Source organism: Sesamum indicum, linkage group LG3 (genome assembly GCF_026168435.1).
Source record: "Sesamum indicum cultivar Baizhima isolate 11 linkage group LG3, ASM2616843v1, whole genome shotgun sequence".
Taxonomy (NCBI): Eukaryota; Viridiplantae; Streptophyta; class Magnoliopsida; order Lamiales; family Pedaliaceae; genus Sesamum; species Sesamum indicum.
Window position 1 is genome coordinate 169994 of NC_142659.1, and position 25217 is coordinate 195210.

At 39.1% G+C, this 25217-nt stretch overlaps 5 protein-coding genes across 8 annotated transcripts; 3 read left to right on the forward strand and 2 right to left on the reverse strand.

Moving 5' to 3' along the window:
• Positions 1-446: 446 nt before the first annotated feature.
• LOC105156811 (protein serine/threonine kinase) lies at positions 447-10876 on the reverse strand. Of its 3 annotated transcripts, none has more exons than XM_011073035.3 (16): positions 10601-10876; positions 10431-10513; positions 7801-9930; positions 7315-7642; positions 7015-7230; positions 6821-6893; positions 6534-6739; positions 6390-6452; positions 5493-5701; positions 5287-5398; positions 3942-4457; positions 3427-3707; positions 3116-3359; positions 2972-3045; positions 1656-1791; positions 447-716 (listed from the first exon to the last, which is right to left on the reverse strand). In XM_011073035.3, the coding sequence occupies exons 1-16, from the start codon at positions 10730-10732 to the stop codon at positions 567-569; spliced, it is 4953 nt and encodes a 1650-aa protein (XP_011071337.1). In that variant the 5' UTR covers positions 10733-10876; the 3' UTR covers positions 447-566. The 3 variants fall into 3 exon arrangements, with proteins under 3 accessions (XP_011071337.1, XP_011071336.1, XP_011071340.1); XM_011073034.3 differs by having other exon boundaries at positions 10431-10516; XM_011073038.3 differs by lacking the exons at positions 10431-10513; positions 10601-10876 and having other exon boundaries at positions 7801-9762; positions 9846-9930.
• Positions 10877-11043: 167 nt separating this feature from the next.
• Positions 11044-13430, forward strand: LOC105156812 (Pentatricopeptide repeat (PPR-like) superfamily protein). Its single transcript, XM_011073039.3, has one exon. The coding sequence runs from the start codon at positions 11224-11226 to the stop codon at positions 13024-13026; it is 1803 nt and encodes a 600-aa protein (XP_011071341.1). The 5' UTR covers positions 11044-11223; the 3' UTR covers positions 13027-13430.
• Positions 13431-14645: 1215 nt separating this feature from the next.
• Positions 14646-15925, forward strand: LOC105156813 (RING/U-box superfamily protein). The gene is made up of 3 exons (XM_011073040.3): positions 14646-14982; positions 15159-15244; positions 15555-15925. Exons 1-3 carry the CDS (start codon positions 14770-14772, stop codon positions 15826-15828), a joined length of 573 nt encoding a protein of 190 aa, XP_011071342.1. The 5' UTR covers positions 14646-14769; the 3' UTR covers positions 15829-15925.
• A 94-nt stretch (positions 15926-16019) lies between these two features.
• Positions 16020-17935, reverse strand: LOC105156815 (wall-associated receptor kinase carboxy-terminal protein). Of its 2 annotated transcripts, none has more exons than XM_011073042.3 (2): positions 16815-17935; positions 16020-16282 (listed from the first exon to the last, which is right to left on the reverse strand). In XM_011073042.3, exons 1-2 carry the CDS (start codon positions 17596-17598, stop codon positions 16188-16190), a joined length of 879 nt encoding a protein of 292 aa, XP_011071344.1. In that variant the 5' UTR covers positions 17599-17935; the 3' UTR covers positions 16020-16187. The 2 variants fall into 2 exon arrangements, with proteins under 2 accessions (XP_011071344.1, XP_011071343.1); XM_011073041.3 differs by having other exon boundaries at positions 16812-17933.
• Positions 17936-21314: 3379 nt separating this feature from the next.
• Positions 21315-24187, forward strand: LOC105157046 (inositol transporter 4). The gene is made up of 6 exons (XM_020692932.2): positions 21315-21466; positions 21696-21765; positions 21903-22238; positions 22336-22443; positions 22542-23156; positions 23269-24187. The coding sequence occupies exons 1-6, from the start codon at positions 21378-21380 to the stop codon at positions 23749-23751; spliced, it is 1701 nt and encodes a 566-aa protein (XP_020548591.1). The 5' UTR covers positions 21315-21377; the 3' UTR covers positions 23752-24187.
• The last annotated feature ends 1030 nt before the right edge of the window (positions 24188-25217 follow it).

Below are 25217 nucleotides of genomic sequence, written 5' to 3' on the forward strand. Positions count from 1 at the left end.
ATGATGATGATCATGATGATCACACATCTCTGCTTAACCTTATAATAGCATATTGATTAATCTCGTGATGACTTTCAACAGTTTCCCAAAAATTATCATCAAATCCAACAAGCTGTATGTGTATGTGTTGGGTAAAACGGGGGGTGCTTCCTCGAAATACGACTAATCAACTTGTAGCAGCAGCAGTAGTAATCGTAGTACATTTGTTTGACAAATGAAACATGTCAAACACACCTCACATGCATTCCCCACTACCATCACCAACTCTTTTCCAAGCCCATCAAATCAAATACTCCAACGCCAAGGGTGTGAGTCCAAATTCCAATTTTTTATGAATCCAATTCCAGGTTTATAGCACTCAAACTCCATATCCTTTTTCTGACTTGCAAAATTAACGCCATTTTGTATTATATCTAGATTGGATCTACAAATATCTCATGTCCAACTTTCACAAAACTTCCCACATTCATTTCAAAATGCAAATATCCTCCTCAAATTTAAGAAAAATCGACATTTTTCCCTGTAACAAGAATATGCCTTACAACGAGAGAATGTCCTCAAAACAACTAGCAACAAATCTTCAAATGACCATCTTCTGTTCCTACAAGAAAAAGCCGGGAAAAAGGTAGAATACTAATGGCTGACAAAGCCGACATGTTCTTTGATTCCCCATCCGCCATATAGAGATGTTGAGGGGTTGCTTGATACTGCCCATCCTGTGCCATCACACCAACTTGAAGATTCAGTACGTGAGGTGAAAATAAATTCCCATGAAATAGGAAACCAAACATGGATATAAAAACCATATCGGGACGTATACAACCTTACTCAGTATAGTTTCATATAAACCTACAGACTTCTACTTTAATAACTGTATGCTGCAAATCAGAGACAAAAAAGCAAAATTCTCCGTATGGACTTGCATAATTTTTCATTATTCAGATACAAATTGTTGCGTTCACAGCAAGGAAAGTACTCTCTCTCTATCTACAGGAAGATTTGTAGAGAAGTAAGCAATGAAGAGATTTTATCTTCTACCTTTTCTAGTTTACACCAGTTATGCCCTAGTCAATCATTCCAACCACATTGGCGGTCTTGTGCAACAAGGGGCATACAGCATGACGAATTTGTACCACAATCACATCCACAACTTGATCATTGGAAATCATTAACATCTTAAACATTGTATACCAGATTACTGCTATGAGATAATGACCACCTTCTACATATTCACACCCACCACCCACCCATCAACACACACGCACACGCACGCAAACGTACACGTATGCACGTATAGATACATATATGATTTTGCAAAAACAGCAAAATCTTTTCATGAGGACAAGCAAATAACAAACATTGCAAATCTACAAGACTGAATGATTCTTCTACCCACTTCCTTTTTTCTTTTATCTCTTCAGGGTAGGATGCAGTGGGGTCGGGCAAGTGGTTAACAGAAATCTCGTTTTGGTGGCAAAACATAAAACCGACTAGATTTCAAATTTGCTGGTGGAAGATGGATAGGAGGCCCTCAGAAGCCTGTTATTCAGCTAAAAGTGGGAGACAACAGCACACACATGCCCACAGAGATATTTGTGCATGACGACAGCAAGTGCGTGTGTAAGAGAGAGAGAGAGAGAGAGAGAGAGAGGTACTTCATCTGCAGAGCTGTGTAAAGAAGAAAGCCCAATTTTATTTCTACATATAGAGATCACATTTTGCCCCCACACTGAGAAGCCAGAAACTCCATCACTGTAACCTCTGAAAACTGTGTGTTCTGCGGTCCAATTCCTGTGAACATTCAGATAAAGGGCATCAGTAAAGGCACATAATTATGAAAACTGATACAACTAAAGCTTTGTAATGATAGTTTCCACCAATATCCAACAAATTCATTCAATAATGTTATAGAAGACCATTACTATTTCAGAATTAAGGTTTCTTTTCCTTAGACAAAATAAAGTTTGAACGATTTGTTGAAATAAAGGTCAATCACGGGAAGGGTCATCTCACACAAATATAGAGGTTGCGCCAATACATATGCATTCGTACACAAGTTCATGTCAACCATAACATATATGAAGACAAATATTACATTGTCATACAGTTTGACTGCATCAGCATTCACATGCAGTGATGCATAGAAAGTGAGGCACTACAGCAACATCAACATTCTTCAAGCCATTATTTAAACATTTGTTTTCTTTCTTCTTCCCAAAGAAGTTCACGCTCTTGTTTAAGTATCTTTACATTTTTTTAGTTTGCTAAACTGTTTTACATTTCCTCAAAGATACTTCACATTTTTTCCTTCACTTGCACATGTTTGCTTTGCAAGTGTGCTGATAGTTAGTTGGACGCCCTTCTTCAACATGGTGCATCCAAGCTGGCATCATTTCCTCATTTTTTTCCCTGAGTTTTTGTATATAAATAGAGAGGTTTACCGCTTTGAACAATTGTACCAGACTATGCATTTTTTATGATTTGCAAAAGTGAGCTCCCTCCCATGGTATTTATTTTATTCTACGCACAAATTATGATTGTGAGTGCCTCGAAACAAAAATTTGAATTCATAAGATTATATCTCGAACATAATTTCCTTCTCCAATAATAAATCGAAATAGCACCCAGAACAGGGAGTAATTAGTTCCCAACTAAAATGTGCCAAGATGAATCACCATTTCCGGAAATTGATGGCACACTAACCACTTGATGTATGCTAACCAATGTTATGCATAGAGAATTTTACGCAGAAAGACAAGTACAGTTAAAGACTGCATGTCCTGTTAGCTTCCTTTTACACGGTAGAGCTATACCTGATAAAGTAGTTTTCTATCTTTAAGATCTCATTCCACTACATGATCTAGGTTATGCTTCAACAATAGCAAACTCAGTTTGACTGAGCTCGGTTGGATGAATGGTAACCATCAACATAAGTCCAATTGCGTACTTAGAAGTGACAAAACTAAATTACCTTCTCAAATCCCAAATTCGTAAAGTTTTGTCAAGAGAGCTGGAAACAAGCTGATGATCTGTAGCTGCAGCTAGCTGCAAGGACAAAAAAATTGTATGTGAATCACTATTTTCTTATAGGACTTTCATCCTAAATTAGTTATACCTTTGTCACATATCCATCATGAGCCTGCCATGAGGCAATCATTTTTCCACTTCTAATGTCAAAGAGCTTGCAATAACCAGTACTGAATGCAGCTGCAACCCAGGATGGAGAGGTGACAGATTCCTCATGATGCATTTTGACAGAGCTAGATAAGCAAATGGACGATATAAGCGAAGGGAAACCAGAATCAACGGATTCACTCCTCCAAAGATGAAGTTTCTGACCTTGATCGACATCAATGAATCTGTGGGCCATTAAGATAACTTCAGAGACATATGTAAGAAAGATTGGACTTGTCAATGCGTAATTACCTGAGAGATCCATTTCCAGTACCCACAAGAAGTCTATTATTGAATTCGATGTAGTCCATAGTAGTGTATGAATTCCCATGAAATGCAGTACTAAGCATTCCACTTGGTAATGGATTAAAATGAAGCATATTGTCTTCGTCTCTTTCAATCAATTGTGTGGAGGCTAAAGAACTCTCGGAGAATACAGAAATTAGTTTTCCGTTTTGTCCATTCCATATATGAACTGTTCCATCACAAGAAGCTACCCTTCCAGAGGCTAAAACACAAATGTCATTTACAACCTGACGACAAAAAGGCAGTAACAAGGACATCAGGAATTACAACTAGTGACTTTATGATCAAAACAGAGCAGCAAATCCTGAAGAAGAACCAAGCAACCATGTGATTCTATTAATACTTCTCTCCGTTGTTTCATTTTTTGTTAATGTAATTCTATTAGTAGTTCTCTCTGTTCTTAAACAGATATCAAATTGTTACAAATAAATGCAACTTAACCAGGGGTAACTGAAGCAAACCTCATCATGGCCATTATAGCTTGACACACAATCAACTCTTGACAATTCCCACTTCTGAATATTTCCTTTGAATCCTGGTCCAATTCCCGCTGTGAATACAGTACACTCGTTTTGACAAACAGCAAAAGATCTCAGAGCTCCATGGTGTGCACGAATAGATTGTATGATTGATGCTCTAATTTTCCATGGAAGTTCATCCTTTGGACCACCAGCACGAGCAGTGAAATCAAGTCCATCCCAACTAGCTGCAGGGCTAGGGAACCAATACCAAGGTTCCTCCAATCCTAAATTTGTACCTGTCCCATGCCTATCTACTGAATTCTGATTATACTCGGACATGCTTTTACTTGGAAGGAAATTTTTGGCACCTTTTTTAACCTGTGATTGTGGTCTTGACCATCCAACCCCATTGAGTAAGAGTTTGGCAGGGATATTTTCAGATGTTGAGCCCCTGTGGTAAGAGGGTCTTCTACCATTCTCTGCACCGGTTTGATTGGATTCCCCTGCATATTCCCACTGAATAACAACGTGCTGAGAAGGCGCTTAAATGCATAAAGTTAAGTTGGCAGCAGCAAATTTACCAAATTTTAGCACTCTTGTGAAGCAATGACTACCCTTAGGTTTAAAGATGATATAATTTCTTGTCAGATTTTTAACTAGTAGTATAGTAGTACTCATATTTAACAGTGTGTTTTATCTGAGGTTAAATAAATATATTTGGCAATGCCTGCATGTCACAATGCTACAATGTTGGTTTCTTATGTTATGCTATAAGACTGCAAGACTGGAGTCAAGTAGTAGCAAATAAAACATCTTAACAGGACTAGGGTAACTTTAAGATCCAATCCTTTCCCGCATCACAAAGTTAGGTCATTAAGTGGGTTGCAATTCCAAATATGATCCTAGACAAAAATGCATTTCCTTCATAGGTAATATTAATAGTATGAGAATGACCTCTGAGTGCGCACTTGTAAACTATAAGAGAAGGCGCATTACAATTAGTTCTGTTCATCTAGGGTGTCTTAATTGCCGCCACAGAAGATATCTCCATACTGCTCACATGATTCTGGACAGATTGCTCATTATTACAATGATATGGTCAACACACTACCAGGATGAAAACACAAATTTGCATCCTGTATCTCAAATCTTATTACATCTATTATTCCAATTAACATATATACACCATGTTGTGGTGTACAAAGACTATATCTCTATTTTATTTGAGGAACGGCTTGTGCATGTGTGCATATATTAAATGGAATAAAACATGCATAGGAATTTGGTATAGAAAATAAAATCCAATCTTCATAACAGAACCCACGTAAAGAATGAAAGGTCAAACCTTCCAGTTGTGACGTCTTAGAAGGAATTGCTCAAGAAGCAACCATGTGGCACAACACTGGCGAAGTTTCTCTATTCCAAGTAGAGAAGCAAATTGAGGATACAAAAGTAACCTGCCAAGATATCCAAATTTATATGTCCATCTAATGATAATGTAGCTTAACCCCAAAAGAGGTCCAAGAACATCACATCAGGACAGAGACTCACGCCAAGTCCATGCGGCTTTCAATGCAATCTTCATCACTCACTTTCAATCTGGGCCCTCCTATGCTTCCAACCAAATTGACAGGATAGCTGTTCTTTTTCTGAGAAAAAGCAAGCTCATCGAATAACTCCTTTAGTTTTGGCAGAACGTGCGACGCAGTTGAATCCGGGCCCACCTGCTGGCAAACTCTAATAAGACTCTTGGCAGCATTCTGGCAGATAAAGTAATTAGTGTCAACAAATATTGGTAGTTATTTGACAATGTAGAAATGTAGAACAATTATGAGAAATATGATTAATCCGTTGAGAATAGTTTAGAACATTGATCTTCATCTATAACAACTCAATCAAAGATCCTACATGTCAAAGGATCTTTTGCCTGGCAGCAAAATGGAGGGGGAGAAAAGAAGGAAACCCAATATATGCACTAAGAGACATCAAATGCCCAAAAGTTCCCTAATTTAAGACTGGCATTGTATACTAATTGTGTAGAGTTTTGTTTGGCAAAAGAGTGCATCATAAAAAATAAGTAGGGGCAGCCAAATCTTTAATTCTTAGGCTAATAACTTGCCTCAGATAAGACAAAAACGGACCACGTCCTTTAAGTTTTTTTAAATTAAGTAGCATCTAGAAACAGTTCCAATATCTGAAAAAGAACAAGCTGGAGTTCAGCTGAGCTCATGAGAGCAGACCTTGGTTCTCTGTCACCAACTTTAATAACAAAGAAGAGTGATCTTGTGTTGCTCCCTAATTTGTTGAATGTCTTGTTTCTATGTTTAAGAAGTGCTTCCAAACAAAAAGATATACTATTGCTTGATGTCAGAGAGGGAAACACATATGACACCGAAAATAACAGGAATAACAAAATTGGTTTAGAAAGCAAAAAAGAAATTGAATTACCTGAAGAACCTGGAGTCCAATATCTCTGTGCATGAGAATCTTAACATATGGGCAATTTCTGTCCTGTATAAGCATAAATTTTGCTGTTACTACTGTATAAATTCGGTCTACAATGAGAATACATATTCCAAAGAAATGCTGTACCTCAATCAGTTCCTTAACAATCGTCTCAGTTGTCAATACAGGAACAAGACCATCTAATGCTGTAAGGCAATCTATCAAGGCCAAAGAACCCCAACTCTGCATGGGTTCAGTTTTGGTGACATGTGAAGTAGAGATGCAAGAATGGATGACATTATTTAGCAGTGGCAGAATTTGTTTGATAACGAATTTTTCTCCAAAAAGTCCACCTGAAAAATAAGTGAATCCCCTTATAAGTTGCCTACAGATTTTTAGAAACAATCCTCCATAAAACAATTCTGGGAACATACCAATTCTAATCAACACATCAACTCCATCAATGCATAGACCTTTCCCAAAAGAGAGTATCAGAGGCAAAATTGTCTGAACAATTAATAAAGATTAGCCTGATATAAATACAAGTATTCATTTGCTCTGCATTTCAAGCATTATGAAAGAAGTATTTACTTTGTGTAACACAACCAAACTTGAAATAAAAGCAAACCTGGTGAACTGTAATTGGTACACCAAGCTCTTCACTGGATCCAATGAGTAGAACAGAGGCAGCAGCAGTTGAGCTTTTATGAGGGGCAAGGCACAAATTTGATATTATAAGCGGGTGTATTGTCTCAAAGTATACTCGTTTACCTATCCTGTTCCATATCTCTTGCATAAAAGAGCCTTGAAGAAGAGACACCTTCAAATGTGAATAGCCTGTAGCCTAAAACAAAGTCACCTTTGATGTGAGAACCAGAGGACGAAGAATAAGCAGAATGGACATACTGAAACAAAGTTAACAACTAGCCTGTAAAATTCTCTGAACAGATGGCACCACAAGCCTTATCACTGCCTCTGACTCCAGGCATTTCAGAAATTCTGTCAGTAGTACATAAGCCCATTCAGCTTCAGCATCCGAGGAAGAATTCACTACAAGAGGTAAGCAATAAGGCGCACACATTTCAGCTCCAAAAGCTCCCATTCTTCTCAGAGCTCCTCGTTTTGCGAATGTTGCAGCATATTGAAGACGAGATTCATCTTTTGCTAGAAGGTGAAATGAGGCTAAGAACAAATAGGACGATTTGACTGATCTCGGGAAGTACGGAGATTCTAAAAGGCATTTGGCTGAAGGCCTCCTAAAAAATTGAAATAGAGGATATTTTAGCTGCAACTGGATTGGTCCAAAAATTCAAGTATTAACAGATGCGGGTAAAGGAGATTGACAGTGCTTGAAACCATTCACATAGACTTTTGCTAGGAGCGGTTAGGAGGGAGAAAGGGAAGGGAGCTTTACCTGTTCCATTCCTTCTGAATGCAGGCCTCAACAACAACATTCATGTGATGGGGAAGCTCTTGCACTGAACTTGGTAGGACACCAGTCTCCAAGTATGAAGCTAATGAAGAAAGACCAAAAAGTGGCTTCCCCAGCTGAAGTTCTGCTAAAATACATCCAACGGCAAATATATCATCTGCAGATCTTTTAGAAGAAATCATTGAGGAAGATGTCTGCTTCCAAAGCAGTAGTTCTTGATATCCCATAGAATCGTCATCCACCTCAATGTTCTCAAGAAGATGATTTGAATCAATACTTGAGGTCTGACTATAGTTCCCTGCAGAGTCAGGTTCTCCAGATGACACATCTTCAGAAACATCCTTCAAAAGCTCGGTTTCACAGGGTTCATCCTTCAAACAGTCACTGGAGTAAACATTGTAAGTAGGAGCTAAATCCCATGAATTCTCACAGAAAAAAGTTGCTTCTTCCAGATTACTTAAAAGATTAGTTTCAATAAACAGAGCAAGCTTTCCCTCATCACAATTCACTTTAGTCCTACCATTGCTCTTCTCACAAGTTGCTTTTTTAACAATTTGACGTGGAGGGTGAGGTCGAGCAAAAAGCTGGCGGCGGCCCGTTGACCTTGGCATTGTGGACGTTGATGCTGGCAACATTACATTCTTTGCAGCAATAGCAGCCTCACCAGACATTTTGTAGCCAAAGGTGACGTCAATCCAGTGATGTATTTGACATGAAACTCGGTTGCTTTCTAAAGCATCTCTATGCAATTTAATGAACTCCTGCGGAGTTCCTGCCCATGAAGGCACAGCCAAATCAGGCATGCTAGAATGTAGAGAATAAAATATCCGTGGATCACAATAGAATTCAGGGATACACTCATCAGGGGTCCATTGGTATAACCTTTGCATGTTAGAGGGATACTCGTTAGGTTCATAAACTGAACGAACGGCTGTCCGTAAAACACTCAAAGGCAACCTCCTAGCTTTATAACTGCAGACAGCCAGTTCAGATAGGCATTCATCAGAGACGTGGTGAGGAATTTCCGATGTTGAGTAAGTGAAATCCAACTGTTCATCACCTTTTGCCAAGCGCCACTTGCTCTTGCTCAGATCTCTCCACCCAGCATTGCTATTTTCATCAGGTTTTACACTAAAATCTATGACCCAAGGCATGACTGTATAAAATGCATGGTCGCCCCACCTTCTTCCTGCTAATCTGTTTAAAATGAGGAGATACTCAAAATTACTCAGCTCTCCTTTCCACCAACTATAGAAACTAGATTGCCAACTCCCAGATTGAGAGAGATTTAAATCAGCATAAAGGGCACGAGATAAACAGCCTTGGAAACAAGACCCACCATCAGGAGGGTTGCAGAACTTGTAACTTGGATTAACCTTGGAGTTCAGCAGCTGTTTCTCATTAATTTGTAACCAACACCAAGATGTACCAGTCAACATAATGTTGGACGGCCGTAAATTCCCATGGGCAATACCCAGACCATGCAGGTAAGACAAAGCTGAGAGTAGCTGGTAGATTAAAAGCCGGACATGCCAATCAGACTTTATGGCACCAGGGCTGTAATGCAGAATATTTTCAAGGGTATATGGCGTCTTTGGAAGCACTACACTAATTTGGCTAGATGACTTCAGCATCCCCAAAATGGGACCAATGTTTGGATGCCTTATGCAACCCGGAAAACCATTCTCGTTAAATGACGGCAGTCCTACCAAACTAAGAAAGTTTATACTGTCTCGTCCTGCAGATTTTCCTTCTATAAGAAGACTTAATGAATGCAAAATGTGATCTTCAACTGAACCAGATGAGAAACCTGAAGCAATGTCTTCGAATAATTCATAGGACATACAGCCAATCTGAGCAATTGGTGCCAATGAAGTTATTGTCCTCGAGCAACAAAACCTACTGGAAACCCTACATGTTTCACAACCTATTGCGTACAAGTTTCTGCCACCATCCGAGAAATGCCGACATTCAGTTGATGCAGTATCTAAAGCAGAATTTTTATCACTGAAAATTCTGATACTGACCTCTTCCTGGTCTTGATCCGTATCAGACAACTTCATGTTCTCCATGACATTATAATCGCCGCCTTCAACCGCACAATACTCATCACTGCAAAGAACAAAACACTTCATTCATCTCAGAAGTACTAAACTGACTAGCACAGATGATTACCATTTATTATGTGGTCAAGCAAACTTGTTTCTGAAGTGATATGTATAAATTTACTACATTACTCGTAACTGTCTGTAGTAAACTCTTTCTCAATAGTCGTGGATGTTGAAGATTGTGTTGATCTTCAATTAGTAAGAAAAAATTAAAAAAGTTATACTCGGTGAGAGTTAGCCACGTATTAGACCAACTTATATAAATAGCATTTATCACGTTAATAACTAATCAAATTGTGCTCAAGTACATACACAAACAGATATATGTATATATAACACTTTTTGGTAGTCAATGATCTAATGACGAAACGGCGAAAAAACATTCATAAGAAGATCAAGGAATAACAAGAAATCAGCTTTTGGCTTAGTCATCCTCAAAGAAGACAACAATATGTGAACAGATTAATGTCCATGAAACTACAAATCACAGTAAGGCAATCATACACGTATCTGGATAAGCAGTCCTCTTTACGATAAGGCACATAATTCAACACGAACTTCAGTGGTGCCACACCACCAGACACCGACTGCTGCATCCAAATTAATGATCTTGTTAATACATAGGAAAACGTCAACTGCACAGACATAGAGATATGTATATATAGGTCAGAGACCTCGACGAGCGCGCTTGAACCGAAGGGAAGTGGGGAATCCGAGAGGCCATGGATGAAGGTGAGTCTGCCGGAGAAATCAGCCTCAATCCGTCGCTGAAGGCACTCAAAGCACATTTCCAGCGCGCCACCCATTTTCCAGATCTTACCTTCTTCAAAATCAAATTGGACAACTCATTAGAGTTTGAGACAGAAAAATCATTGAAGTGAAGGTCGGCAATTGGACTTGAAGTTCAGGTCGGCAACTGGAGATGGTACGGTCAGCTGCCCGAAAGCGAAAATGATTTGTTGCTACGACGCCGTTTGCAACATATTTTGGGCTTTTCATATTATGTGGTGTGGTCTAAAATCCGAATGGGCTTTTGCCGTCAGCTTTAGTTAAAAGGCCGGCCTGTTTCTGCCAATAATATTTGGTCCGAAATTGAAACCACAGGATAAGAAGCAGACAACAGAAACCATGGGCGGTCGTGGTCGCGGTCGACTACTGGGAGAGGTGGTGGACAATTGGGGTTGGAAAGGAGTTGTGAAAGAGTAGTTCGACAGTAAGCTTTCTTTATTTCATATATCATTTATCAGCTTTCTTGCCGACTACATAAGTATCCGAAATTGTAATTTTTTGGTCGACCATGGAGTTAATGGTTCCCACCAAGCAAGCCCATCTAAATTTTTGCTCATTTCACTATGATATACCTGAGCAAACCTCTACTTATACTAAAGATAGAATTTTTCACTGTTCTAAGTTGTTCTCTGCTATTATACCGGGTTTGAAGAAGCGAGGGTGTAGGAAACAAAGGGGCTCTGGCGTTAAGGTATTAGCTGTTTCAGTTGTTGAAACTTTTGGCACTAATGGTAGGTTAAGGTTGTCAAATGTCGAGAGAAGCCCACATGGCAAAGCACAAGGGCAAGTGCAAGGGAATTCATCTCATAGTTTTCAGGAATTTGAGAGTAATAACTACCTCCGCCGGTTGGTGAGGAATGGGGAGCTGGAGGAAGGGTTTAAGCATCTTGAAAACATGGTTTGTCGGGGTGACATTCCTGATATTATCCCATGTACAAGTTTGATTCGTGGGTTTTGTAGAATTGGGAAGACTAAGAAGGCTACGAGGGTTATGGAAATTCTTGAGGACTCCGGAGCTGTTCCTGATGTTATAACTTATAATGTGTTGATTAGTGGGTATTGTAAGTCGGGGGAGATACATAATGCATTGAAGGTCCTGGACCGGATGAGTGTTGCTCCTGATGTTGTCACATATAATACAATTCTCCGTACTCTGTGTGATAGTGGGAAATTGAAACAAGCCATGGATGTTCTTAATCAGCAGCTGCAAAAGGAGTGCTACCCGGATGTGATAACTTACACGATTTTGATTGAAGCCACATGCAAGGAAAGTGGGGTGGGGCAGGCTATGAAACTCTTGGATGAAATGAGGAGCAAAGGATGTAAGCCAGATGTTGTTACTTATAATGTCCTTATAAATGGGATTTGCAAGGAAGGGAGGTTGGATGAGGCAATCAAGTTCTTGAATAATATGCCATCATATGGTTGCCAACCTAATGTTATCACACATAATATTATATTGCGCAGTATGTGCAGTACAGGCAGGTGGATCGATGCTGAGAAAATGTTAGCTGAGATGCTTAGGAAAGGCTGTTCTCCTAGCGTTGTTACGTTTAATATTTTGATTAATTTCTTATGTAGGAAAGGACTACTGGGCCGAGCAATTGATATTTTGGAGAAGATGCCTAAACATGGTTGCACCCCAAATTCCTTGAGCTATAATCCGTTACTTCATGGTTTCTGTAAAGAAAAGAAGATGGATAGGGCTATTGAGTATCTAGAGATAATGGTTTCCCGGGGGTGTTATCCTGATATTGTGACGTATAATACATTGCTCACAGCTCTATGCAAAGATGGGAAGGTTGATATTGCAGTTGAAATTCTTAATCAGCTAAATAGTAAAGGTTGTTCACCTGTTTTGATTACCTACAATACAGTGATTGATGGGCTTTCCAAAATGGGAAAAACAGAACGAGCTATGCAGTTGTTGGTTGAGATGCGGGAAAGAGGTCTGAAACCTGATATCATTACCTACTCTTCACTTGTGGGAGGACTTAGTAGAGAAGGAAAGGTCGAAGCAGCCATCAAGTTCTTCAAAGAGTTGGAAGGTTCGGGGGTCAGGCCTAATGCTATCACCTACAACTCTATCATGTTAGGACTCTGCAAGGCTCGCCAAACAGATCGTGCCATTGATTTCTTGGTCTATATGGTATCAAAAGGATGCAAGCCTACTGAATCAACTTACACTATTCTCATTGAAGGTCTAGCTTATGAAGGCTTCACAAAAGAGGCTTTAGAGTTGTTGAATGAGCTTTGCTCTCGAGGAGTTGTGAAGAAAAGTTCTGCGGATCAGGTGGCGGTCAAATTTTAGCTTGAATTCATGTTGTCCATTTTGGCCAGACTCTGATATCTAATGAACATTTTGGTCTGGTTCATTAGTCTTTGGGCACTAAATTATCCAAGTATCTCAGCACATCAAACCCTTGGGCCCCAGGCTATCTTCCATTATTTACCTGGGTTCCTTCAAGTGGTCTACGAACAACGTAGAAAACCCTAAATTTTGCAGTTATACACAAAATATGATGTGCAAAGTTCTTTGCTGAATGTTCAATGCAACATCTCTGAACGCTATAACGATGCAACTAGTTCTTTTTCTTTTCCTTTCATGCATGCAGCATTATGTCATGTATCAATCAGTAAGTATTTTACAACTAGATACATTCTTCCGAATTATTTAAATCTTGCAACTGTTTTTCATGCTGTTACTTTGTTGGACCTTACAGTTTGACAACTTCATGCTACCGGTTCTCTGATCATTCGCCTCTGCAAAGATTGAAAAGGAGTTTGTGATTTAACCTCGTCATCTCTATGTGAAATGCATTGAGTGGTACTTAATTTGAAAAGTGTGTCATGAAAGAGAGAAAGATCTTTACGCTAGTGTTTGGTTGCTTTCCTCTTGGACATGTACCGTAGTTTAATCACATTGAAACCATTTTTCTGCTCGATATTGAAATGGTTGGCTTTTAACTGGAAAGTCTACCCTACCTTCCAAAAGGGTATGAATCAAAGACATTCACTGTGAATGAATTGAATTCAGAATATGCTTTAGATGGCAAAAACTCTTTGGAGACTAAAACATATATCATGATATTGTTCACCCACCCTGATAAACTTATACAGTTTCTACGAGTATATATTTGTCACACTGACTATGTACTTTCCATTGTCTCAAAAGACTTCGTCTTCTTTGTTCCAAAAAAAAAACGACCTCATCTTCTTTCCTTTTGAAGCAAATACTGGTGAAACATAACTTGATCAAACACGCGTTGTAAGTGCTTTCCCTTCACAACCCCACATCATATGTAAGTACTAAAATTGCTAATAGAAATGATTGATAACTAAAATTCAGAAATGTGTCAATCAGCACCATTTAAGCCGATTTCACTTTCCCAATACCATCTGCAGTGTTAACTTCATGACTGCCAACCCATACCTAAATTTTCCCCAAGATATACCATGTTAGAAGTTTCCTTTCGGCCTGCACCTAAAAACCTTTTCTAAGACGTGATCTCTTCGAAACGGTTGAGTCAGCAGAACACATGTGCGCCCTGGTAACGGAAAGTAGTATGAATTCCCTTGGCAAGAGCTCAAACTCTGTACATCAAAATCCTCATATCAACTTGCACATCATGTAACCAGGAAAAGCGCCATTCGGTGCTTCGTTCTCGGTTGGAACCTGAAGTCTGTGTATCATAGTGGTTAGCAAGTTGAGTCCTCCGAAATCTGATTAAAGCATGTGTATGTCGAATGAAATCAAAGTTACCTGTCAACTGAAGCAAATATTGCTAATATCACTAGCTTTTAGGAGATATTAAGGAGATTAGGATGAATGATTGATGGGACCAACATACTTAGTGGGGTTGTCCCATTCCACAAAAAGGGAGCAAGAAAGAATATATTGATTCATCTCAAAAGGGCACATTGCAACTTCTTTATTATCAGAGTTGCACCAAAATATATATGACACTTTTATAAGTATCACAAATATCCTTAAACAGCCCCAAACTTTAACCCCTCCTTTCTCAGACAGTTGAAGCTCCATCAAGAAAGATTGATGGATTCACCTCAGTCCCAAAGCCCTCCTCGGCAATATCCTGAAGCAATCCAAATTAAGCTTTATCAGGCATTCATATTCTCCATTCCTATCCTCTTCTCAGTCATTCTTTTTCTTTTGTTCTACTTGTTCTACCTCAAGCGAAGAGCTTCTGGTATCTCATCAACTCCACCTCGTCTTCCAAGGACTATCCATGATACTAACATCACAACAGTAAGCTTTACCACCTCTGTGATCTGTCATACCGAGATTGCATATACAGATAATTACATTCAAAACCGCCTATTGCTTTGAAATTACTCCTTGTTATTTTGTTTTGCAGCGTTTGTCTAACTGAACATGTATGCAATAATGAAAATTTGCACATTTTTCCTCATTTTGTTGTCCAGCCTTCTGATTCGGATTTGAAAAATGAGCTGAACGACAAGCTGTGCACAGTCTTGTTTAATGAAGATATGGAAGCAAGGGATTCACTGTAAGTTGTTCCACCAGCACATAAATCTTTCTTTACTCTTTGGAATCAAACATGGACTACTACATTGATAAGACTGGAATGGATATTGGGTCACAAAAGTGGACGGACGATCCAGGTTGAAGATTGTGGGAATTTTTTAACTTTTTTCTTTAGACAAGGACATATGCTAGAACCACTAAGAAGCAATACACTTTTTTCTTCCATATAATTATTAACTGCTAGTCTCAGAATAACTGAACTAGACCACTTTCACCACAGGATTCTTTGATATCATGTTCTAATCAGTCACCAATATTCATGGAACGTTCAGGTGCTGTGTTTGCTTAGGAGAGTTTGAGGTGAAAGAAGAGCTGATTCAAGTTCCATCTTGCAAGCACATATTCCACATTGACTGCCTCCGGCGCTGGCTGCTCAAAAATTCAACTTGTCCACTTTGTAGGTCCCCTGTTGTCTCTGGCAATAACTCTGGATCCCACCACCATCAGACACCCACTTCTCCAGCCAACTTGATGCTTGTAAACAGAGACTCTAACAACCATCAAGGTGGCGGTACTTCTGCCACAGTGACTGCCTTTGCAGCATAGCACAAGGCCTGCGGGGTCATGTGGTGGTAGTTCATACAGGTCTATGTAAAAAAATACATGGCTTTTACCAAGTAAGTTGTGCAATTTTTTGAGAAAATGGCTTAAAGCTCACTTACCATTTCTTTTCCCCCTAAGAATAGAGTTACAAGAAATATAAGTATGCATATCAGTTTGCTTAAAGCTCGAAAATATTATCTGTGAATCCTCAACATAGCAGCATCTTAATAAAAAAGTAGACAGGCTTCCACAAAAGACTTGGGATTAAATTCCCTGAATGCAGAATGAAATGCTATATAGTCAGTGAGCTAAGTTAAAAACAGGGGAATGAAAAAGATTACAATGAATAATCTGGATTGGACTTATACATTCGAAATTGCTCTGAGAAGCAAAACAAATACTCCCAACAATGAAGGTGCTCCATAACTCTTTCCTCCGTTTATAGCACTTACTCCACCTAAGTACACCAAACAAAGAAGAAGCTCATTTCAACGATCATAGAGTTGGCCACAATACAACATTAATATAATATATATATATACACACCCACACACACAAAAGGATAATACAAAATTATAACCTGTGGAAAACTCCATGTTCTCCTCCTAGCCCTAAGAATGGATTCATTCGATTTCAATAACAAAATAAACTTGTAAGGTTACTCAAATAAAGTGATTTGGTAACTCAATTTATCCACACTTGGTCACACTAAAACTACCTATAAAATGAGGAAAGCTGTCTTTACTACAATTTAAAGAAAGTACAAAGTTTTCAACTTCTTTTGATTGTAAAAACAAGAAGAGAATGTCATTGGAGAAGTGGAGAGGCCAAATATATAGGATTCTTGTCCTATTTTAATCGCTTTTGAACCATCAAAATTACTTTATGTATTGTTTTGTTCCACAAGATCAATTCATATATTTTCTCCAAAAACACAAAAGAGGAGAAGATGATGAAAAGAAGGGGTATTCATCATCAGCTATTACCACAGTCTCTTGTAGCATTGGTGGTGGTAGAGCAAATGCAGACGAACCCTTCCGTCTCAACATCAAACCCACAAGTCCCCCCCGACTTGGCACACCTCTCACATCCCAAATCAGGCAGGCTATAAGATAGTTTAATCCCATAAAGCCAGTCCAATGGTCCAACCCCCTTTAACGCATCCACATTATACACACTAGTATAATGCGTGCAGTCCAGTATATTCATGCTCATGAACTTCACCGTATCGTACGTCGTGAAGCAGCACGGTGGCGTGGCATTTGAGAGAATGTGGAAGAGCTTGAAGGAGGTGCAGCTGCCGTAGAGCTCGTCACACGAGTGGCCGGAGAAGTTGAAGCATAGGGACCTGTAGTGGTTGAGCACTGGCGAGTCGATGGAGCAGTTCATGAGGACGAAAATAGTGTCCGGGGACGGGGGAATGGTGGCGTACTGGATTTCCGTCATAATGAAGTCGTGGTGAGGCTGGAGGATGGAGCAGGTGGACATGGAGGGGTCGAATACTACGACGGTTTTCTTGTTGTAGTCTATGGTTTGGATTTTGTAACTACCGGAGGGAGTGAGGAAGAAGAGGTCGGTGGCAGAGCAGTTGAGAATGCGGCGGAATTGGGGGGCGCCGCAGCCGTCGTCAATGCCGAAGGGATAGTTAATGGGAATGTTGTTGCAGAAAGTGCGGCAGAGAGAGCTGGTGGCTGCCAAGAACTGTAGAAATACGATCAAGACTGTAAGTTTAAACCCGAAAAGTAGTATAAAGGATGGAGCTTGAGAGGTCATTGTGGGAGAGAACAAGAACTGGTTTTGATGATTGTTTTTACGTAGGATTTGAGGTTAGATGTTGGAAAAAAAAGGTTGGTGCTTTTGAAAAAATGAAAGAGAAGTGGTGCAGTTTTGAGGCAATGTGTTGGGATAGGGGAGATAGAGATACTGATTGGAGAAAAAAGGAGAGGCAAAATGATGAGAAGTACACCGCAAATTACTGGATGTGTGAGGTGCTTTTTTGACTATTGCAGACATATGTTGCCTGCCTGGGATCCACTTCCACTGCACAAGGTTGAAAACTTGAGTGAGATTGAGAAGAAGCTTTCACTATAGTCTTTTGAACAAACAACTAAGGCTCCTTAATTTTGATGTATAAGTTTATATAAGAAAATTAATATAAATTAATACAATATTTATTTTGTTGTATGGGGATTCGGTATAAAATTAAAATTTTATACATATTTATTACATTACATTTGAATAACTAATACCATTTGAACCAGATATGCCACACAGAAATACTCAACAAACATTTTACCGCTCTATACCATTTTTTAAATAAATATTCTCGAAGGTACCCGTGGATTCCATTGATGTACCAACCATGAAGTATACAAAATTTTATGATAAGAATGAAGGCATACATGAAGTGAGAATGCTTTTCAAAAATAAAGAAGCCTTAATACAGGCGGTGAAAGATCACTCGATACGATATGCACATCCCAAATATTTTGTAACTGGGAGTTTGAAAGTCAAGTGGAAAGCGGTCTATAAGCAGCGCAAGCCAAGTATATATATATATATATATATACATATATATATGTATATGTTTGTATATTTGTTAACGTATAAGCATACATCATTAGTCGACTCATTGATATTTATTTCCAGATATGTGATGTAGATGGGAGTTACGAGGAATTTTAAAATAAAAAATTGGAAGGTGGATAATAACCAATATGGGGGGACTATACATTTATATTGAATGATATGTTCCATGAACATGGTAATCTAGATAGGGTTCATGTTGCTTCTGTGCTTTTAGAACAGGTGAAATGTAACCCCGCATATGGAATAAAACATATCATCCAAATTGTAACGACCATGCAAGGTACAATATACCATACCAAAAGGCATGGTATAGTTAGCAAGAACTCTCTCAAGGAAGATCTATTCCACTTAATCGTAAGCTTTACTAAGGTCTACTTTAAGGGCTGCGTGACCCACCGAACCCCAGTGCTTGTGCGCCAGATAGTGATTGATCTCATGAGCAACTAAGACGTTATCAGTGATGAGTCTATTGGGCAAGAAAGCAGATTGGGTTTTGGATATAATAGAAGAGAGAAATGGTTTTAATCTATTAGTTATTGCCTTAGATGCAATCTTATATGTAATATTGCAATATTGCAAAGACTGATAGGACAGAACTGACGCATGGTCTCAGGATTAGAACACTTCAGAATAAGCACAATATACATGTAGTTAATTTAGGATAGAAAAACTATATTCTTCAAGAAAGCTAGGACAAAAGATATAACATCAGACACAACTATATGCCAGTATTTTTTGAAGACATATAGGGATACATGAGCAGTCTTTACCTCATTCGCTGAATAAGGTTGGAGCAACTGTTAGTTCATCTCAGCACCGACTCTTGACGTAAGCCCCCTATGGTTGCCTCAATGTCCTCGTCTGAAGGCTTAACTGAAGTAAAGAATTCCTAAAAGTAATCGATGATGATCTGCTACACCCCTTTGGCCGAGATACTCCAAGACCTATCCCTACGTCGAAGACGAGAGATAGAGTTCTTTTGTTGCCTAGCGCTAGCACTCGCATGAAAAAAAGCAGTGTTCAAGTCCCCTTCACACAACCACTGGCCTTTCCTTGTTGCTTCCACATGATCCCTCCCAAGCAAGAAGCTCATTTAATTTCTCATGCAACTCCGCCCTTCACGACAGAGTCGTCGCACTCCTCGAACCGTCGGGGAGGCCCAACAACTCCTCCTCAAGCTCCTTGACTTGCTTTTTTCACACTACCAAAGCTCAATATCTCCCATGTGGCCAGTTCCTAGCGCACATTACACAAGTTAGGGACGAGCCGGTCCCCTACTAAATCTGTGCATGAATTGTCCCACGCCCAGCTGATATTGTCTCTGCATCCAATAGCACGGATCCACATCGCCTCGAAATGGAAAAGTCTCCTCCACCTACCCTCAATCCAAGTTGGTTGATCGGCTAACAACATAATGAGAGGAGTGTGATCGGAACTGTGAGCTCACTTTGTTAATAGTATCGCAAGGGGAGATAAAGATTGCCAATCCGGTGAATCACACGCACGGTCCAACCGAACATCAAAGGTATCAGACTCCTAGCGATGATTGCTCCAGGTAAACTTGTTCCTTCGGAATCCCAAGTCTGAAAGTTGGTAGTAAAAAAGGCATACCTGGAAGTCCTCAATTTGTTTGCGGGGTCTAGGAGCCCCCGTCTTCTTGTCTTGGGATAAAATTTCATTGAAATCCCCAGCATATAATCATGGATAGGGAGAATGCTGAAGGAGAGACCGCAGCAGCTGCCAAGTCTATGTCCTCCTAGAAGCTTTCGGATGCCATACACTCCGGTGAAGCGCCATCATTCAGTTCCATCATCCTTGGAAACCACGACGACAATATGTGAGATAGAATAGGAGTGCACTATCACATTGACGTCTTTCCGCCACAAAAGCATCAAGCCCCCTGCCTTACCACAGGAATCCACATTGATAGCAAATAAGTTAAACTTCTCCTTAAGATTATCGCACTTAAGTTTATTGCACTTAGTCTAAAGGGGAAGACCAAGGCGGGTTGTGGAGCCGAATGAGCTCACCAAGTACCCGAACTGTCCAAGGGGACTTTAAGCCCTGACAGTTCCATATTAGGAGATTCATTCTGTTCAGCAGGGCTACATAGCAGCCTCTACCAATATAACATCATATTCTTCTTCAAGTAAGTGACACAATAAAATGTTTGTATTTTTGCCAACTTCTGATAACGGGCCTTCTTTGAATCATATCTTTATCAACTTTTATTATCAAAATCACCAACTTATAATTATCTATTTGGGCTGTGGAACTTACTGGTTGAGTTGTTAAAAAGTGCTAAGCATTTCTCGTATCCATAGATTTCAAGGCATGCATAAAACAGAAGAACAATGAAATCAGGATTGTGTACATAGTGTTTTTCCTACAATAGTATCTATTTAAATCTGCCGTTGTAGAAGCATGCGAATTCGGAGAAATCTATTAAGCTATTATTGCCTGATTCTAGTCAACCACCAAATTCCCAGAATTAACTAATTTTCATGTCACAACCCGGGATTCAAGGATGCTTCAAGTTTTTCATCAGTATCTAATTAAATGGGATGGATATTAACTAAATTAAAGTCACTCTTGTACGGTCCCTGTTTCTTTTCTCAACTTCCCATCTAATTTATGTCTCTCTCTCTCTCTACATATATATATGTATTTCTGAATGTGGCATTCAAGAGTTGAGAGTTTATTGTTTGTGACTGGGATCCCGAGACTACATTGCAAGAGAAACAAAATCGAGCACAGCAAGACATAAATAATTCTCTTATTAAGGTATTAGTAACTTCTCCTTAATTCTCCTTCTTGGTTTCTTGTTCCTTCCACCATGATATATATCGCATGTCCATGCATCATTGCAACATTTTTCTTATGCCATCACAGCTCCCTATATAGTTGGACATCAACATGGTTGAGGGTGGAATCACACACACAGATAAGACAGAGTTTACAGAATGCTGGAGGACAACTTGGAGAACACCTTACATCATGAGGTTGGCCTTATCAGCTGGAATCGGAGGCCTCCTCTTCGGCTACGACACTGGTACACCACCACCACCAACAAATAACCTTCTTCTTCAATTTCTTTCTCCCATTTTTCGCAGTATAATGGACTATACGCCTTGAAATTGGATTGGTATTGCCAAATCTTGTATAGATATTTCTCCATCATCATTTGCCCAATATAATAACCAAAAAAAGCAAATATGTTAACATTTTGCATGTTCTCTGTATACAACTCCACATGCTGATTTTCTTCATGGATTCATTAGGTGTTATTCTGGTGCCCTCCTCTACATTAGGGAGGATTTTGAATCTGTTGATAAGAAAACATGGCTACAGGTATGTCATTTCTAATCATTATTATAGCATAAAGCATGGTGGATGGTATCATCTCATCAATCGATCTATATTTTCTCATCTACAACCATCTTTAATCTGCCTTGAGAACTAAACCAGTTTATGTTTGCATATTGAAGGAAACCATTGTGAGCATGGCTGTCGCAGGTGCCATTATCGGTGCTGGAGTAGGTGGATGGATGAACGATAGGTTTGGACGGAAAATATCAATATTGGTAGCTGATTTTCTCTTCTTCGTGGGGGCAATTATCATGGCTCTTTCTCCGGCACCGTGGATGATAATTCTTGGTAGAGTTTTTGTGGGATTAGGAGTTGGGATGGCATCCATGACTGCTCCTCTTTACATTTCAGAATCTTCACCTCATAGAATCAGAGGTGCACTTGTAAGCACAAATGGTCTTCTAATCACGGGAGGCCAATTCCTTTCATATCTTGTCAATCTAGCATTCACCCATGTAACCTTTTCTGTTTCCCTTCTCTTTTTACTTACCACTTACTAGTGATATTTGGAGAATTTCATCAAGTGACAAAGCAAAAAGTGATATGTCTTAGGTCAAGGGGAACTGGCGTTGGATGCTTGGTGTTGCTGGTGTTCCTGCGCTGGTACAATTTGTGCTGATGTTGTCACTCCCCGAGTCCCCGAGATGGCTTTTTCGTAATGTAAGCTTATCACTTCTATATTAATCAGTTTCATAGTGCATTTCAATAGTCAATCTTTCAATCCAATAATTCGTGTTGTGTTTTCAAACGTGAATCAGGGGAAAGAGGACGAGGCGAGGTCTATAATAGAGAAAATATACACCTCTGAAGAAGTTGAGGACGAGCTACAAGCTCTGCGCATCTCAATTGAGCAAGACAAAGCCAATGAAAGTTCTCTAGGGGATGGGGGCATGTTTGGCCAACTTAAGAATGCTTGGAGGAATGATGTTGTCCGAAGAGGACTATATGCTGGGATTACAGTTCAGGTGGCCCAACAATTTGTTGGCATAAACACCGGCATGTACTATAGCCCAACAATAATCCAATTTGCAGGATTTGCATCAAACAAAACAGCAATGGCACTCTCTCTCATCACTTCTGGCCTAAATGCAATCGGCTCCATAGTCAGCATTTGCTTTGTGGATCGTTACGGGAGGAGGAGACTTATGATCATCTCCATGATGGGAATAATTTCCTGCCTTGTGGTGCTATCTTTTGTATTTTATCGAGCTTCTGTCACTGCACCAGATATCAGTCGGACAGAGAGTGCATTTTTCGGTGCCAATTCAACTTGCCCGGCGTACACCAAAGCTAATGATGCCACTTCTTGGGGTTGCACGCGATGTTTGGAGAAGGACACTGGTTGTGCTTTCTGCTCAGCTGGAACCAGCCTAGTAAGCTCACAAAAGTTCGCTTATTTCATAGTATCCTGCATCCAATCATTGCCCATCTCTTACCTGTAAAACATATATAGAATTAATTCTGTCCATATATTGTTATGATCAGTATCATGCCGGTGCATGTCTGGCTTCAAACGATGTGGTGAAAGGTGCTTGTCAAGCAGCGAAACGAACATGGTACACAGAAGGGTGCCCGAGTAAGATGGGATTCTTAGCTGTTGTATTCCTAGGATTGTACATTATAATCTACTCGCCTGGTATGGGGACGGTGCCATGGATCGTGAACTCAGAGATATATCCACTCAAGTACAGAGGTTTTGGTGGTGGGGTGGCTGCAGTTGCCAATTGGACTTCTAATCTGATTGTTAGCCAAACGTATTTAACGCTGACTGAACATTTGGGATCTTCTGGAACCTTTCTATTGTTCGCAGCATTTTCATTGACGGGACTTGTCTTCATTTTCTTCTTTGTACCAGAGACCAAAGGTCTGCAGTTTGAGGAGGTGGAGAAGATGTTGCAGAAAGGATACTCTCCGTTTAAGAAGAGGCCGGGAAAGGGTAAAAATTTGAAAGAGGGTCACGAAGTTTAATTGCAACAAAAGGGTCTGTAGTTTCTCCTTCTCATGATGAGTGTGGCCTGGCCTGTAAATAAGCAAAACATTTTTTGGTTGGAACTATATCCCTGCAATGCACCACACTCCTCTTGGTGTTGGTGTTTCCAACAAAAAGGGAAATGCTCGTCTGAATTTGAACAAAATCATTTGACAAGTATAATATATTTGTCATGTGATTGATGTATAATTTAAAAAAAGATCAATCACGTAACAAATATGATTGGTTTGGTTCGACCAAACTTAATCGGAACGAAAATTTTCGCATTACTTATATTCAATTTTTCTTACTTCTTCCATGACCATACGTAGATGTTTCTTGTTCATGTGATTTTTTCCGACTGTCTGTACAGACTAATGTACATTAGTTGTTCACCCAAGAGGAAGAGACTGAAGTAATTTTGTGGAGCAGGTGTTGCGCGTCGGATTGAATTTTTTTATTCTAATTTCTATTGTATTTTTTATTTTATTTAATATACATATAATTTTTTTTAAATAAAATAAATAGTATAATACATAACCACTTATCTCATTGAGGTTAATAATAATTATTTGAATAAATTTATACTGATGGACATTAAATTTCAAGAATAAATGTTGAAAAGACGTTGATGGACGAACATATCCAAAAATAAATTATTATTAAAGGAACATAAAGTAGTTCTGTATATGGTTGTCATATCATATGGACTTAGATGCTAAAAAAGGAAAGAAATAACAAAAAGAAAATAATTTGTATTTTATTAATAATTTTAAAGCAAGTTATGGATATAAAAAAATAATTAAAAAACAAAACAGTTTTTATTCTGTTAACAATTTTAAGGCAATGCATGGATGCAACAACTTGCTATTCTTTTTATTTTAAATGTTGTGTGGAGTTGTGGATGTCATCCAACACTCCTCTTTTTCTTTTCTTTTTGTTTTTTTTTAATTTAAAAATTATATTTATTATTCATCAGGTTATTTATTATAAATTTAAATATTTTAATAATAATAAATTTAAAAGTTTATCAATTCAAAACATACAATCAATTATTACAAATATTATTTATCGTATGCAACCCAACAGTGACACATAAGGTTGTCTTGAAGGATTTCCGATTTGTTGGTGTTGCAGTCTTTGACGTGTTTGTCGCTAGTTCATCTCATTTTGAATATGTGATGTTGGGCTTTGACCAGGATGAGTACAGACACGAAGAATAATGTCATGGACCAACTTAAATTTCGGGACATCCCAATAATCTTTCTTCATAAAGGTTGGAAGGACTTAGAATATGTCCTTCTGTAAACTATCCAATCAATAATCCTTAATCATTGATGATGCGCTAATCATATATGCAGTGCATACTTTTTGAACATGAGCAAGGGATCTCAAACTGACTCCATTTGTCACATGTTATCGGGTGACAATTTTGATAACGTGGGTATTAAGTCCATGTCCACAG